Consider the following 18,023-nt stretch of genomic DNA (forward strand, 5'->3'; position numbering starts at 1 on the left):
TACACATATGCTCTCGCGCGTCTACTCGGTTTAACTATGTTAAAATCCTACCAGATTTTTTAGTTAGTGTCGCGCCATAGGAGGCTGCAATAAATTTTTAGGAGAGAGTTCTTTAGATTGTCTTTATCAAAGATTCTAAGTAAAAGAAATCCCCTGGAAGAAGAATTGGAGCGTGTGCAGGGCTGTCAAGAAGAAGAAAGAAGAAATTTAAGACGCCCCGCTTTTTAACATGGAAGGTCGTCCGCTATTTTCTAATGATGACACCTCGGCACCGCTGTCCCTGCAGGAGGTCGAGAGCGCGGAGAAGGCGCACGAGCATTCAGGCATTTACTCCAGGCCGCAGACCGTAAAGCATGCCTCCCCATGTTCGCCCCTTGAAAAGCAGCCGGCGACTAAACGTCGCAGTGCCATGAGACGTCGCAAACCTGTGCACCGCGAAGAACGAAGCCATTCGAAAAAGATCAACGCCGGAAAGCGCTCAAAACCTCCAAATGTTCTCAAGGACTGCAAAAGGCATAAGAAATCTCGAGAAAACAAATCTGCAGCCTCTCTGCCGCCGGGGACAGGTCCAGCTGCAACGTCCCATGCAGCTGCTGATGACCATACCTCGCTACGTGATGGGGCTCTGGCACCTGGCTCTCAAGAGTATGCAGTAAAGCTGTCCGCACAGGCGCGCAACGACCGGCCACTCTTTGATGCACCAGAAGCTAGTAAGGACCAATATGTAGCGCGGGACACCTCAAAACACCATGCGGGCTTTCGAAATGACGACACACACGTCTCGTTCTCGCAGAAGACCAAGAAGCGTAAGGCAGACACCGAATGTGACCTCGGGCCAGCGTCGCCGACTCAAGCAGTCCAACGTTCAAGTGCTATCGGAACCGCGGTGTCCTCAAGGCAACTACCACCTGTAGAGGGGGATCCACAACTTATGTTTCATCTGCCAGGACGTCCAGGAATTGCCGAAGCAAATACAGGTACAATCTCGTCCTTCCTTTTCACAGAGTCATGAAGTAGCGCTGATGATCGAAGTTTGAGTACTTCGTAAGCACATCAGCCTTTTAAATACTTATTATTTTTATTAAGATGATCTGGTCATATGAAGAAGTCAGGATAAGCTGCTGCAAAAAGAACATTTTTTTAAACAAGGCCCTTAATAATCTCGCAGCGCTCTGAGGGTCCGCCGGTTGCCTTACGGAATAATATGTTCGAATAACTTGATGTTTAATTCATGCCCGCTGTGCCACATTTAAATTTAGCTGCACGAAATACGTGTTCACTTGTGACAACATTGAAATACAGAGCAATGTCGTCCAACTGGATATAGAACACTTGCTTCCATAATTTCTTGGTGCGTGAATCGAGCATCCCGAGTCGTCCCCCTTCTCGCTTGGAGGATTGGTTTTGTTGGTCCAGAGTATTTAGGGTGCCAAATGGAATCAGGCTGTGTGGGACGCCGTAATGCAGGGCTCCGGAGAATTTTCGACCCCCTGGGGCTTTTTAAGGTGCACTGACTCGCGCAGTTCACGGGATTCTAGCATTTTACCCCCATGGAAACGCGACCACCGTGCCGGGAACCGCGATGTTTGCATTTCGACTCGCACATTATCAACAGCGCCAACTCTTTGGCCAATGCGTTTTTTGGCAGCGCTCCACCTAGTAAATTGGCGTTTTTGTAACACGTGATGGCTAAAGATACCAGTGAAGACACAACTACGACACTTACTGCGACATGTTTTATCGCGGAGAAACTCCTCCATGCACCTGCTGTAACAGTTGTCCTCTATAGTACACGAACCATGGTCTTAAAACTACGTCTCTTGTTTCATTGCTCCGTACCTGTCTCACCGTACTGAATTTTGAGAAACCCCTACTCGGTCCTGCCGCTCCTCGATAGCCGTACTCTCCTACACCCGCCTCATGGTCATATGCGCCTCCGAACAGCTTAAGCTGCTTGAGAAGGCTATGCTTCAAAGAGCGGCCAGATCGGTCCAAGTCTGAGGACTGCTCCTGGGAGGCTATAAAAAAAAACTATATTTTCAAGAAACTTCTCTTGTTCTCACGAATGTTTTATGTCGTTCATACACAATATCAAGCCTTGAAGTTTCCAAGAATGCTATTATCTATGCTTGCAACACCCTCGTTCCATCCTGCTGAATCTGTTGCGTTGCAGGCGCCCGGCCGTGTCCTACGGATAGCCTCGAGTCAGAGGAACCTTCGACGAAGCAGGCGACGAGAGCACGTCGCCTCGCCTCCGCCTTCTCCCCCGTACTGTCTCCGGTGCTGTCGAGTACGGCTCGAGAACTTGGAACATCACTCCTGCGGAGCAATCCTTTGGTGTCTCTCATGAGGCGGGCATCCCGCGTTACGTGGACCGCGTCCACAGGCGAGTCCAGGTTGAGCCACTCTTCGAGAGAGCCTGACGACAACGAACACGGACGGGCTACCAGACATAGGAAAAGTGAGACGCATGTGATGTGTATTGCTCAAGCGGCTATCCAGAAAAGTTCCACTCTGACCGTGAATACATCGTGCTTAAATCAAGATTGTGGTATTGACATTAAAAACTTAACACAACAGAAGGAGATTACGTGGCTAAGCGTTATGTTTCTTACTGTGCACCCTAGTTGGGTTATGTGCAGCTAATATACGAAACTCTTCCCACTAATGTGTGCTGATTGCTGCTGTTTATGGTCAGATAAATAGCTGCCAGTTATGTCGCGCATAAACTTAAGGATACATTCCTAGCAGCGTTGTCCCCCATCGTTCGCAGAAGTTTCTACCGACCAATTATAATGTGAAACTGAGGGCCGATTCAAGTTAGCCTGTATCGATAGGCTGCCGTAACACTGCTTACGGCGCTTTTTTGAAGCTAGCCAAGGCGAGCGACAAAAATACAGGGGTCACTATGCCCAGCCGATTTCGCTACTAAATTTGAATGCGTATTAGAATTTTTTTTCGGCTAAACCACCATTCACTTCTGAACTGTCATGAAGCTTGCAGCGCACAACGAGACGAGGACGGTGAAAAAAAGAGAAACACACGAGCGCTAACTTGCAAGAATTTGTCGCGAGTACGACGACCCGCGAAATGGTTAAGAGAAAACAGACGAACTTTCTGTTCGAATGTCGGATACGAGGCTAAACCCGACAGAGGGGAAACTACCTGGCGTCTACAGCTGCGGCCAGATAACGAATCCTCGGACAGAGGGGGTTGGAGAAGCTATCGCTGGTGTCTGCATCGACCGCACTTACGAGGGCTTCCGCGGGAAGGTCTGGGTCGAACCAAGCCACTCTCCCGTTTCCGCTTCCAGACGGGGCTGCCAGGGCATTTTCGCTCTCAGCGCAACACGAACGGGACAAAAGACGAAGGACTAGAAGTGCTAGTCCTTCGTCTTGTGTCCCATTCGTGTTGCGCTGAGAGCGAAAATGAACACTTACCAACTCGCCCAAATTTCCGCCTTGCTGCCAGGGCAGGGTTTTCCTGGTCTTATATTAACCATTTACAAAAGGAAGGAAGGAAAGCTATTTGTCGCGATCGTGTCCACGTCCCCCCGCACTGGCCTCGCCCCCTCTGTCGGGCTGAAAAGCAAGTGCGATTTTTTTAACGATAGCTACATTACGGTAGCATTTCGAGCCTTCAGCGTGGCGACGCCGCCACCTGTGGCGGCGCTGCTACCCTGTGGCTGCACCGCCACCCTATGGCTGCGCCACCACGCTGTCACGTGGTTGGTCACGTGGTGCGGAGCAGCTGCCGGCGCATGGACGCCCACGCTGCCATGGACGCCCACGTGGTTCGTCACCTGATTGATCACGTGATCAGCCATGTGGAGCGGAGTAGCAGCTGCTGCCGGCGGCGCGGCGCGCCGGCGAAACCAAGCTGCAACTTCTGTGCGCGTGCGCCGTGTCAATTGGGACGAAGATGGAAAAGGGACGCCTCGCGAAACGGAGCGGCGAAAGACCGACGTTGCAATTCAACTGAACAAGTTCCACTCGGTAAGCTGTAGCTATCGCGTCACTCCAGTTTTAACTAGAGCTAAACCACCGCCATTTTTTATTTTTTGCCAAAACTCATTGGTGGCGAGCACCATATTACAATCCTTCTGCGTGAAAAAAAAATATGGGTGAGTATCCCCACTCTTTGCGGTATCTTAACCGTTCTCATGCGTCACACATGAGATGACCAAATGTATAGTCAAAAAGGAAGCAAGTAACCACAAGAGAATTACATACTAAAATAGAGCATGCAGGTGAAAATTTATGCACACAAGCACATACGTGGCAGTTTGGAGTTCGTACAAATGTTCACATATCCGTCTACTTATGAAAGAATCTTTTGCACATTCAGAAAGTTCTACAGTGTGCGGGTGCACTGTTCTAGGCAGTGACTGTTCCAGTTGACCACTCCCGCGGCCACAATACGCATTGGCCGCAATTAATTTGTACTAATTAAAGTCCCTTCTTGTCGATTGAATCTACTAGAGCCTCACTGTACCGCATAAATCACTTATCCGCATTTCGCAGACACCTCTATGGTGGGAGAGTCTCGCTCTCAGCGCATCGGGTCGTCATATAAAGGTTGCACCACTGAATGTTCGCATTCATGATACAAACACAGCACTGCCGGAAGCCTTCCTGAACGGCCAGTAGTAGGTGAAACCACCTCGTCGGGGCGGCACTGCACTGCGACGCGGTCTCGAGCGAGGCGTTGGCTGCGGGGATGTGTCTTCTCTCACACGACACTTTGTATCAAAGGATTCGTCGTTGGTATCCGAGTCTGTTCTAACAAGGTTGTCTCCGGCCGGGCATTGCGCTTCGGGAAAAGAGAGCTTGTCGGATCACCTCAATCTCAGAAGCTGCAGTTTTGTCACCGCGGTCATTGTCAGGTTTCAGCCGGCAAAGATTCTCTACATCACGGCGTCGCCGACAGTTGTCAACTGCTCAGTCATTCTCCGCGGTTTGTCTCTCCAACAGGTATAGCCTATGGTACAGATGAATGAACTTCAATGTTCGTTCTCGCTTTGCAACCGGTTTCGGCACATAAACGAGGTGCCCTGGTTTGAGTTGCTGTCTCTGACGCGTGTTGTCACAACGCTGTTTGTTTATTGTGCCTTTTCTGCATTCAAGTACCAGCTTTCTTTCTGTGTCCCATCGACGCAGAAATTCTTCAAGGCCCCATGTTCTCTTGGTCTATCTGGAGGGCGAGCGTCGATTGGCAGCGCTAGCTCGCGCCGGTACAGCAGAAAGGAAGGGGGGTATCCGGTTGTGTCATGCACCGAGGAATTATACGTAAACGTCTCGAACGGGAGGAAGTGGTCCCACTCACTGTGTTCGGGGAAGGCGCACTGGCTTGATTTATGCTATGGTTCGGTTTAAGACGCTCGCAGAATCCATTCGTTTGCGGGTGGTAGGCAGTCGTCCAGGTGCGGTTCGTCTCAGTCAGACAGGTCGGCTCTGAAGCGGTTCCTCCATTCGTGATAATAGACACCTTTAACATACCGCGTTACCTCACCGTTTCCGGAATACCGGGAGCCCGCGCGCAGCAAATGTGCATGCTGAAATCGTCTTGACGGCGCCTGAGGTGTCTAATGTGTTCCGTATCCCGTGCCGGAGAACTACTGCTACCAGGAAAGCCTTTGCTGCACTGGTGTCTGGCGTGGCGACGGCTTCCACCCACTTAATGTGGTAGTCGATCATGACGATCACCTGGTAATTTCCGTATGAATACGGTGTTAGCGGGCCCAGGAAATGCATTCCGGTGTGCTGGAACGGCTGCGAGTGGTAGGCATGGGCTGTAGCAAACCAGATGCTCTGGTGGCCGGGGTTTTTCGCGTCGAACAGTCCGGGCACGAAGAAAAGCACATTGTAATTTCAGAGAATATTTTTGTCCAAAGGTAGTGCTGCCAAATCTTGTCGAGGCTCATGTTCATAGCCAAGTGGACCTCCCGTTATGTCATCGCGACAGGACACTAGCATTTCGTGCCGAAGTGGCTGAGGCACAGCCAGAGCCAACCTTTCCTCTTGAAAGCACTTTGCTCTCCTGAACATCACCCAGTTTTCCGAACAAAAAGCTCTTGCGGCGCGACAGATTTTACTTGACCTTATGCATGTGCAAGGGCAGCGACGGGCAAATTGAGCACACGCTTCAACGGCTATAGGAGTCGTGCAGGTATATAAAGAGCCCATCGGGCTCCGGTGTTCTGCCGAAAAGTCGGAAACACTCTTCCTGTCGTCGATATTGGGGCGCAAGATTAGGCATCCGGGTCATGGGATCGTCCTGAGGATAAACGGCGACGTCCCATGGCGGATAGCGTCCGAGTCCAGGGATTGAAAGTTCAGACGAATGACAAGAATTCTGAACTGATTCAGAAACTCAAAGGCAGCACGAGCCAAACGCGCAGGCTTCTAAAAAGAATAACCAACAAGCACGCTGGCATGAGGGAGGCCAATCGTTTTAGATTGGTGCTCTCTTTCGTGATTAGCAGAATCGTATGCGTTACCCTATGCCTAAAGCTTCACAAGGCAGAGATTACAGGACTTTATATGTAACCGCATACCTAAAGCTTCACAAGGCAGAGAAGAAGCTGGGGATTTTCAGGGAGTTTTAGAATAGGGGACCCCAAGGCTTGGGGACCCCAAGGAAATAGCGGGCCCCAGCGCTACGAACGACTTCGCCGGTGAGTTTTAGAATAGGAATCTTCCCTACGCAGCGGCGCCAGGCTTGCATGGATGAATGCATGGATAAGGCCGAACACTTTAAATCGGGCGATGGTTCAAGCCACCTAGCCATGACTTGTGAAATTTTACTCTCTTCTTGATTTTAGCCACCAATCTAATAACTTTCGTTTGGTATACTTCTACCCGCTTAAAATCTACTTCACTGTCCTTAAACCCCAATGCCTTGGATAAATCAGCCCTGCTGCTTTCTACTGTGGGGTAGAACCTTTTGAAGAAAAGTATCAAGTGTTCAGCTGTTTCCTCAAACCTCCTTAAACTACAAAGAGCTTCCCCTACAATTATAGATATTTTCTTGGCAATTTCCTGCTTAAAGTTCTTGTATGTTCAAAGTGCCCATTTCGTCAGCATCCCTGTTTTCCACATAGCCCTCTCTGTTTTTTTAACTTTTTTTTCGTAACCGATTGCTGATTTGCCCTCTACTGCAGTCCAGGTGTTTGCTTTTCAAATTTCTAGTTCGGTTTCTCTATTTCGTATCAACATCCCTTATGTGCAGGTATCTGAAAACTAGCCCACTGCTTTTCCCCCATTTTTCTCAATCGCTTCTCAAATGCTATCTTACTACCTTCTCTGCTCTCGAACGACACCCATCCCATATAACCCTGTACCCCCTGATTTGGTGTATTGCCATGTGCTCCCAAAGCTAGCCTCCCTACGCCGCGTTGTTTGATTTCTAACCTTGCTTGAACATCTGGTCTCATGCACAGGACCGCATTACCGAAAGTGAGGCTAGGAACCATCACCCCTTTCCAGATCCCGCTTACCACTTCATACCTATTGTATTTCCACAGTGCCCTATTTTTCATGACAGCTGCATTCCTACAAGCTTTATTCATTACATATTTTTCATGCTCTGTCAGATACTCAGCACCGTTATTCATCCAAACCCCAAGATACTTGTACTCATCCACTACTTCTAGCGTGAACTCCTGTATTCTATGCTGGCCGCCGTCATCATTAAATATCATGACTGCAGATTTTTCTTATTAAACTTAAAACCTAATCTATCTCCCTCTGTACCACATATGTCTCTCAACTTCTGCACGTCATTTCTGTTGTCAGCCATTAGCACTATACCATCCGCATATATTAGTCCCGGTAATGACTGTATAATCCATTCCCCTTGCTTGGAAAAAGAAAGGTTGCAGCCTAGTTCGCTCCTCTCTAGTTTGGTCTCCATCTCTTGCAGGTACAACATCAACAACAAAGGAGACAGAAGACATCCTTGCCTAAGCACCCGCTGTATCTCTATAGGCCCTGATACGATTGTCCCATTTTATAAGCACTCTGTTACCTTTATATATATATGTTTTCAAAGATTAATTACTCCATCTTCCGCATCCAATGTGCCTAGTATGTCCTACAAATACTCTTGAATAACGATGTCGTTGGCTCCCCTAATATCCAGAAATGTTAGCCATAGGGGGTCTGTGTTCCTGTTCAGCAATTTCTATACACTGCATCTATGAAAACAGATTGTCCTCCAACCTCCTTTGTTTCCGGAACCCATTTTGTAGCTTCCCTAGCCCCCACCCCTCGTTTTTCACCCAAAATGCAGTCTGTCCTTTATATTCTGCATCACCACCTTGTAAACCACATATGTCACTGTTATGGGACGGTAGTTACTTACGTCAGCTTTGTCCCCCTTTCCCTCATATATCATGTTCATTCTACGCAATCGCCATTCATCGGGGACTTTGCCATTCGCTATCATTTTATTCACTACCTGTATTAATGTTTGCTTGGATTTTGGTCCCAGCTTCTTTATTAACATAATCAGAATACCATCTGGTTCTGTTGGTGTGCCACAAGGAACCTTCTTCTCTGCCCTTTCTTACTCTCCTTGCTCAAGTGAAGCAATTTCAGTAACCGGTTTATCCTTTGATAAATTATGTGCAACACTTATTTAAATTTTTCTGTCATCCTTGTTTATATGTGTTTCATTGCTTCATCCCCTTCTAGTCGAATACCCTGATCTGCAACAATAAACCTTTGCTCTATTCTTGTCGTATTACTCATTGTATTTAGATGTTTCCAGATTTCCTGAGTTGCTTTTCTATTCTTTTTATTTACTTTTTACATCAATTGGGCACTCATTCTTCTAATTTTCTCATTAATCAAATAGGATGCTTCCTTTTGCATGATTTATGAATGTATCCCATTTTCCGGTGGCGCCGTTTATCGATTGCAGCGCCACTACGGCAAACCAAAGAGATACTCGTAAAAAAGATTTTAATAGATGCGTTTATTTCTTCATCACAAACAGTTATTATTGTAGACATACACTTTAACAGTAAAACTTATTACCAGTGAGTGCTTTTAAAACATCCTTTTTTAAGTCGATGCGAAATCGGTTAGCCAAGTCATCTCTATGGCGACCAAACGAAATGGGTACTCGTTAAGGCTTGCTGCTCTATAAATACGGAAGCAGTCTGAAAATCTGGCGCATTTCATCGCTAAAATTTTGTGGTGCGGGCTTCTGCAGAAAAAGGGAAAGATTCTGGGGCTTTTCTTTTTGCCGTGAACTTAATACACTGAGTAGCGGCGACAACGAATCGGTGGTGACGCGAGAGGCCCTGCTTCGACGGGCGCTGCCATGTTGCTTGAACGTAGAGCTACGTTGGGGCGCACGCCTCTTTGAATCTCCCGCGCTTTTTGACGTCAAACGACGCGTACTCGCGAAGCCTTGCAGCCCTGTAAACACGGACGCAATCTGAAAATATGGCGTGTTCTATCGCTGAAATTTTGTGGTTCAGGTAAGTTCAGACAAAGCGAAAGCTTTGTGCGCCTTTACTTGACCGTGAACGTGGGACTCAGTGTAGCGGCAACGACGGATCGGTAGTGAAGCGAGCGGTCCCCATTTTGATGCACACCGCCGTGTTTCCTACGATATCCGGTTTTAGGGGGCCACGCTATTTCGCAACTTTAGCGCTGACGTCTCCCGCTCACCCGAACACACAAGGGCCGGTAGCGTTCTGCGCATGCGCAGTAGCGCCTCGCTATTCCCCTATGCCCCAAAGCGATAGGGTGACCTTCAATACCATTTGTTGGGCGAGTTGGTGCTCACGATAATCCATCACAGCGCGACAGATGGGATAGAGAAGAGAGGACACAACACAGAGCGCTGACTCACAACTAAAACGTTTATTGGCCGCCAGCCAGTATAAACACTGCCCTGGTGGCCGGGAAGGATACAAGCACACTTGACTTGCGTGACATTCAAAATTGCCAGTACATCAGGCATGTGTCAACAGGTAAGAGTCATATGTCGGAAATATCACCGCTACAGCAGGCACAAAATCTGCATTCACAAGTTAGCTTTCACAATCAAGGTAACGGTTTTCCTTATCTGACAGTGCTACAGAGGGAGTACTAATACATTGGTCTGAGGTCCTAGCTATCAGGTGGGCTTCTATTATTTCTCTAGCTAGCGAGTCGCGGTTCTTTGCTATCACAGAGCATTTATTGTAGAGTGGAAAACAGGCTTTTGAGTAGTCATCGTCCTCGTCATCTTTGAAGTGTCTGCAATGTTTTGCTACGTGGCCTGTGGGGGCGTCATGAGAGACATTGTATTCGTACTCCTTCAATCTTTCGTTAACACATCGGCCAGTTTGGCCGATGTAACACTTGCCACATGACAAAGGCAGAGAATAAACAACTCCTTCCTGGCAAGGCACGAATTGTTTCACGTTCCTTATCAATCAGCTGCCTGGTTTTCTTTCCGCAGCATTTACTTTTCTGACCAGGCTAGACAGTCGCTTAGGCGGCGAGAAGACCACTTCAACGCCAGCATGTTTCCCAATTCTTTTCAAGTTGTGCGAGACTTGGTGCAGATATGGTACCACGGCGATCCTTTTCTTTTCCTCTTGTCTCGCGTCACCTATCCTTTAAAATCTGAGCTTTTTCTTCAGTTTTCCTGCTACGGAACCTAAAACATCTGCATGGTACCCAGCCTTTGTCAGGCGGAAAAGTTGGTTACAGAAGCTGTGCTCCAACTTGTGCACACAAGATTTCGTAACAGCGTTATAAAGCAGAGAATAAGCGATGGCTCTCTTCACCAGCTTTGAATGAGGTGATGAAAAAGGCAAGATTGGCTTTGCAGCACGCGGCTCAAAAGCCCAGCAAACATGAGATGAAGTGAAATGAAGCGAGAGATCTAAAACCCTAATAAAATTATTCACTGGTACTTCGTGTGTTAAAATCAATGGATTAAGGCACTCTGAGAATACAGAAAAAACGTCATGCAATTGCTGCTCGAAATCGAGGTTGTCACAGTCTAAAAACACAAAGTAGTCGTCCACAAACCTAAAAACGCCACAAACACTGGACCTATCAAAACGCTCTTTCAACATTCTGTCGCGTGCAGCTAGGAACACATCGCTAAGAAAAGGTGCTAAACACGAACCAATACAAATTCCCTCTTTTTGAATAAACACTTCGCCTTCCCATTCGGCAAACGTCGAGACAAGATAGACTGAAAGCAATTCAATTCGAGGAAGCCGCCAGTGAAAATTCCGCACTTATTTTGAAACGCTATGGCACCATGGTGGTCAATGAGGTCATTTACAGATGACAGAATTTCTGCTTGAGGCAAGGTGTAGTACAGATCCTTTACACCAACCGAAAAACCACAGAGCTTCTAATTTGTAGTTGACTTTCAAGAAATCGGTCATGTCGTCCGAGCGATTTATTTTGAAAGGATCATCAATTCACAAAACATCCAGTTTCTTCTGCAGAAATTTCGCTACATGCTGCTGCCATGTTCCAATTTCGGAGACTATTACGCGGAACGGCCACTCTGGTTTATGAGTTTTCGCTGTGAAAATCAATTCTAACAAGGATTTAGAGCTGCTGTTTATCTTACTTGACAGCGTATTAAATTTCAGCTTATTGACGAGTGGTTTGCCTTGCTCCTGACCTTGGCAATTGAGACATCATTGCGTTTTTCAAACACAGCAAGAACAGCTTCCGATGCTTTTGATATATACACATGCCTGTCCAGAACAACGAAACCTCCGTCCTTGTCAGCAAGAAGGAGCGAAAATGACTTATCGTTCAACTAGCTAATTGTCTTCTGCAGATGCAGCTTCTTCCCCGACGACCTATACCTTGTTAACACGTCTAAACCTTCAGAAATACATCGATCCACCTCAGTTTTGCCGGCCTGCTTAGCAACTTGCCTCACCATGGCCAGAAGTTCAGGTCTCGATCTCTTTGGCTCCACTGCAAACTTGGGCCCCAAGCTCAGAAATTCCCTGACGTACCCAGGAAACGGGACGCTCTCAGTGGTGTAGACCTGTTGTGCGGTAGGTGCATCCTTCTTCGGCAACAGCGCACGAGGCCCAAAGAACTATGAACTTGCTTCACATTCTTAGGTGCCGCAATGTTGGTGACTGCACGTATGTTGTCTAGGCCTGGCATCACCGTCGTTCTGTGAATGATATATCCCAAATGCTTGCAGCTAAGAGGAATTTCTATGGTCGCAAGCGCAAGCAAGCTCAACTAAGTGTAGTGAAAACGCACTCTAGATCTTACAAATGATCGTCAGCGTTTTGGGCAGAGTGTGATGTCATCAAGATACGCACGGCATACTCCCCACAGTTGACTTGTCAAAACGTTCTTGATCATGCGTTGGAAAGTGGCTAGAGCATTGCAGAGGCCAAAAGGCAACACGTTGAACTCAGAGAGCCCTGATCCTGTCGAGAAGGCTGTTTTCTCCTTATCTCCTTCGCGTATGTGCACTTGCCAATGTGTCATTCAAGATAGCATGCGACGCAGACAACCTCTGAGCTCGAGGTGCAGAGTAACAGTGGCGTTTATTGGGCGCTTGCGCTTTTATATCAGCAACTCATCTGGCCGGCTTGCACGCCATGGTTGCCAATCTTGAGGACCCTGGTTGCCAGATCCCATACATCTTTCTCCCTCTAAAAACAGAAAAAAATACGAGCAGAATACAACAGCAGATCAATTCAAGCAATTTGATGAAAGACCTTTTGATATGCCAGGCGGGTGGGCCGTTTCCTTAACCGGGTGCTCCGGCGAAGCCCAGCGCCGTCCGGCTCGGAATTCGTGGTCTCCGGAGGGCTATGTTTCCCTGGCGCAGGGTACCCTTGAGGTATGTGGGCAGCCGGGACTTGATCGCCACACGTGGGGCTCCGGTTGCCCTGAGACTCCTGTGGTGCCGCGCGGCCTGGAAGAGAAGCACAGTCGTTAGCACTGTCTTCCGTATAATCAGGAATGGTTTGCAGTGACGGGTCGAACTCTTCGTTCGTTCGGAGCAGATGTTGACGGTTGCTACGAAGCTGATTCCCGTCTTCCGTACGAACCATGTATGAGCGAGGGGCGACAGCTTTTTCTCCGAGGGCCTTTGTGGTCCACCCTCTCTTGTCGAGCAGCCTAGCGGTGTCATGCTCGCCGAGTGCTTCTAGTGGACGCCTCTAAGGGTGGGCTTGGGTGTGCTTTTTGACCTCTGGTGGCTGTTGTGTCGTTGACGAGAGTGGAGAGGACGGCCGTTGCATGGGTGGCCACATCTTCTAGTTCGCTTTTTGGTGGCTCATCGCTGTCGCATCGGATTTTTGAGACAGCATCGGCCAGAGCAAGGTCTCTCCCTGGGACGTACTGCAGGGAAGTGTTGAATGGCATGAAACGCAGAAGTCAAGGAGCCTACCTCTTAACCTCCTGCCCATGAAAAGCTCGCACGGGGCTTTTCCGGCGTCGAGTGGTGCTGTCCTATAATTTAGAAGCCCGATCCAAAAGTCTTCATTCGCATATAGTGCCTTCCTGAGCAGAAGTTTCACAGCGTTCACCCCTTTCTCTGCCAAACCGCTTGAGCATGGAAAACCGTGACCAGAAACAACATGGGCAAATTCCCGCTGCCTTGCAAAAGCACGAAATGCCTGCGATGAAAACTGTGGTCCGCCGTCCGTGCAAACTTCAAGTGGGTTGCCGCGACGTGCAAATATCATTGCCAGCTTTTCTATTACACAGTGGCTAGTAGTTTGAGGAAGCGGCTCTACTTCAGGGTAATTCGAATAGGCATCGTAGTCTGCAAGGTAGTTCTTTCCGGCATGCTCGAATAAGTCCACGCCTGCCCTAGCCCACAATAATGCTGGGCAATGCCTTTGCATTAGTGGTTCACTTGGCTGCTTGTAAGCGAAACGGAGGCAGGTTGGGCAACTGGAAGCTTTCTCAGTTATTTCGGCTGCCATCCCAGGCCAATACATCCATACTCTAGGCCGTTGCTTTACATTTCCCGACGCCCGAGTGACCCTCGTGTAGGCGCTGCAACATTTCTTTTCGCAGGGACTTTGGAACGACAGCCCTAGACCCAAGCAACAGTATGCCTTCCACACATGATAGCTGAGCTTCGAAGGGAGCTAGCTGACCTATTACGCTCTGTCCATCTTGCAGGGCTTCAATGACTCGCCTTAGCTCGTCGTCTTCACTCGTTTCGTTTGCTATCCGCTTGTCTGTTGTGTCGCTGACGAGAGTGGAGAGGACGGCCGTTGCATGGGTGGCCACATCTTCTAGTTCGCTTTTTGGTGGCTCATCGCTGTCGCATCGGATTTTTGAGAGAGCATCGGCCAGAGCAAGGTCTCTCCCTGGGACGTACTGCAGGGAAATGTTGAACGGCATGAAGCGCAGAAAGAACCGCTGCAGGCGACGAGGCATGTGTGACAGGTTCTTCTGGGCAATAGCTATCAGTGGTCGATGGTCAGTTTGCACAATTACGTCGACGCCAGTGATAAAATCGCGAAACCGTTCGCATGCGAACGTGACCGCCAGGGCCTCTTTCTCAATCTGCGCGTTGCGTAGCGACGAAGGTTTTGTGTAGGAATTTAGGCGGGCTTTTACGTTGCGTAGTGCCGAAGGTTTTGTGAAGAAATTTAGGCGGGCTTTTACATTGCGTAGTGTCGAAGGTTTTTCTTTAGAAATTTTGGCGGGCTTTTACGTTGCGCAGTGCCGAAGGTTTTTGTGTAGGAATTTTGGCGGGCTTTTACTTTGCGTAGTTGGTCGAACGATGGGCCGGCAAGCTAGGAAAATAAAGGTCGACGGGGAGTTAGTGCCGTTGGTGCTATTTAGACGAAACCGAGTTCGGGAGCTTAGCCGAGGCAGATGTGGCTAGCTTGGCGTGCAAGCTATGTAAGCGTTTTGGAGGCCGTTCGGACGCTGAAAGGGGAATAGGCAGCTAGGATTAAGTAATTCAAAGGGGACCTGAAGGTGGAACGAGAGGAACGGATTAAGCTAGAAACTCAGGTCGCCGAGTTGCTTAAGAGGGAGCGGGCTAATGCCGACCTGTTTGAGCGAATTGTGGGCGATCTGAAAGAGGAGCGGGAAAAGCGAGCCCAGTTTGAAGAGCAGGTAGAAGCGCTCAGGTCACGGCCGGCAGGGTACCCCGCCGATTCGGAGCAGTGTCAGGTGGGGGACGAGGCTCGTCGATACTACAGTACTGTAGCGCAGCAGGCTTTGAGTGGGGAAGACATAGAGGTAAAAACGGGCACGGTGACGCGCGACAGTAGCTTACGGCGGCGGGAGAGACCGGCAGTGAGATCCGGCGGGCAATCGTCGCAGTCAGGAAGCGAACGGTAAGAGCTTAGGAGGGTCCTGGTAGTCTGTGACTCGAACGTAGCGAGGGTTGAGGGAGGCGTTTTGACGACAGTGAAGGCGGAGAGGCAGATGGAGGCCCAGTCAGGGAAGTGCATAGTAGATGCAATGGGCAAAGCCCAGGAGGTTGTAGGGGACAACATGGATAGCGAACACCTTGTCGTTATCCATGCTCGTCTCAACATGTGCTGAAAGGAAGGAGCCAGAATCTCGAGAAGCGGTTAGAAGTGGGGATGCGCAGGCTTAGACAGTCCTCTGGGAGTGTGCCTGTGACCATATGCAGAATCCCAGAGGTCCAGAGGCAGTCTAGCGAAATGAAAAGGAGGGTAGTTGAGGCTAACTGTTTAATTAGGTTAATGAGTCGAGGACTAGGATACGGGGTAATGGAAGCTAACAGGTCCGCTCCTACCCTTGTGCACAGGATGGCATTCACTACAGTGGTGCCACTGGCAAGAGGGTGGGTAGTAGGATAGGTCGCCAGGCAACAGCTTTTTTGTGGGGGGGGACATAGAGCTCTGAGGGAACCACTGTAGAGAAGGAAGAACCAAGGACAAAGAGACGATGGAACCATAGGAGAAGAAATAGACACAAGCGCCATGGCCAAGTTAATTCACATAAAGGTTTCAATAACATGCAACGTGGCAGGAATAGACTGAAATGGGAGGAATTAGAAGAACAGTTAAGGCAGGAGGAATCAATGGTATATTCTTTAGTGTAAAGGCATCTTGGAGACATCGAGCAACAACCCTTTTGTCCAGACAGACTACGCATGGGAATATGGCAATAGAACAGAGAGCAGCAGAAAGGGGGCGGAATTTGGGCATTCATTCATAAAAGTCTGAATTTCAAAGGGTGAAACTGGGATGCAAGGAACATTTATGGCTAAAAGGAAGAGTGGCAGGGGAGCAAACAGAGTGGCAGGAGAGCAAACACTCCTTTGCTTTGTATACCTGTGGACAGGAGCTAATGCCACAGCGGAAAACAGGAAAATGTTAGAGTGTATTGTAAGGGACATTGATGAACTGGGATGACAGGGCGAGATAATTATATTAGACGACATGAATGCACACATAGAAGACCTGGATGGGTACACAGATTCGAAAGGAAGCATGCTGCTGGATATGTGTGGCATGATTAAGTTGTATGCAACAGTACCGAGAAGTGTGAAGGGCTCATAACATAGGAGGCAAGAAGTCTGCACTCGGCGATAGATTATGCACTAATGTCACAGAGGATGTATAATAGATTAGGGGTAATGAGCATAGTTGAACATGGTTCCAGGTTTCTAGGTAGTAACCACAATCGTATCAAGTTGAGTTGCAGAAAAGAAACCAATATAGGACTCAAGCGAGATGAACAATCAGAGGGGAATTTTTACTCACAAAAGAAATCGGAAGCCGCAGCCAAAGAAATTGAGAAATTCATTTTTCAGGATAAGGAAACAGAATGGACTTATACCAAATTAATTCGATTATTTAAGCTAGAGCTAGCTAAGGTGGGAGGCAAACCAAAAGGGAAAAGATGCAAACCCAAGAGTAGGTGAGATGAGGAAGTCAAGAAGGCGTTAGAGAAACGTCAGGAAGCATCCAGAGAACACAGATATTACAAGAAGAGGGAGAAACCAGAAGCTGAAGTAGAGAGAAAATGCGATACCTTCATAAAGTGCAGAAGGGAAGCATCCTATTTGATTAATGAGAAATGTAGAAGAACGGGTGCACAATGGGTGTCAAAATAAATACAAAGGATAGAAAAGCCACTCAGAAATTCTGGAAACATCTAAATACAGTGAGAAATAAGAGTAGGCTAGAGCAAAGGTTTATTGTTACAAACCAGGGTATTCGATTAGAAGGGGATGAAGCAATAAAAGACATAGGAACAAGGATGACAGAAAAATTTAAACAAGTGTTGCACATAATTTATCAAAGGATAGACCGGTTACTGCATTAGCTTCACTTGAGCAAAGAGAGTGGGAAAGGGCAGAGAAGAAGGTTCCTATTGACACGTAAACAGGGCCAGGTGGTAATCCGATTGTGTTAACAAAAAAGCTAGGACCAAATTCCAAGCAAACATTATTACAGGTAGCGAATAAAATGATATGTGAATGAAAAACTCCCCGATGAATGGCAATTGCGTAGAATGAACATGATATATGAGGGAAGGGGAGCAAAGCGGACGTAATTATCTACCGTCCCATAACAGTGACATATGTGGTTTACAGGGTGGTGATGCAGATTATAAAGGAGAGAATGCAGGTTTGAGTGGAGAACGAGGGGGTGCTAGGGGAGCTACAAAATGGGTTCCGGAAACAAAGAAGGTTGGAGGACAATCTGTTTTCATTCACGCAGTACATAGTGATTGCTGAAAAGGAACACAGACCCCTATTGCTAGCATTTCTGGATATTAGGGGAGCCGACGACAACGTTATTCAAGAGTATTTGTAAGGCATACTGGGCACATAGGACGTGGAAGATGGAGTAATTTATCTTTTAAAAGATATATATATATATATATATATATATATATATATATATATATATATATATATATATATATATATATAAAGGTAGCAGAGTGCTCATAAAATGGGGAAAAATGTATCAGGGCCTGCAGAGATACAGCGGAGGCTTAGGCAAGGTGTCCTCTGTCTCCTTTGTTCATGTTGTACCTGCAAGAGTTGGAGACCAA

General features: G+C 47.9%; 1 protein-coding gene across 1 annotated transcript in view; it reads left to right on the forward strand.

The window, feature by feature from the left end:
• The first annotated feature begins 211 nt into the window (after positions 1-211).
• LOC144134589 (uncharacterized) overlaps positions 212-18,023 on the forward strand; it is a 108,774-nt gene continuing 90,962 nt past the window's right edge. The window contains exons 1-2 of the mRNA XM_077667479.1: positions 212-977; positions 2,174-2,461. Of these exons, the coding sequence (XP_077523605.1) occupies positions 230-977; positions 2,174-2,461 (1,036 nt within the window). The 5' untranslated portion in view covers positions 212-229. The remainder of the gene's footprint in view (positions 978-2,173; positions 2,462-18,023) is intronic.

Source organism: Amblyomma americanum, chromosome 5 (assembly GCF_052857255.1).
Source record: "Amblyomma americanum isolate KBUSLIRL-KWMA chromosome 5, ASM5285725v1, whole genome shotgun sequence".
NCBI classification, from domain to species: Eukaryota; Metazoa; Arthropoda; class Arachnida; order Ixodida; family Ixodidae; genus Amblyomma; species Amblyomma americanum.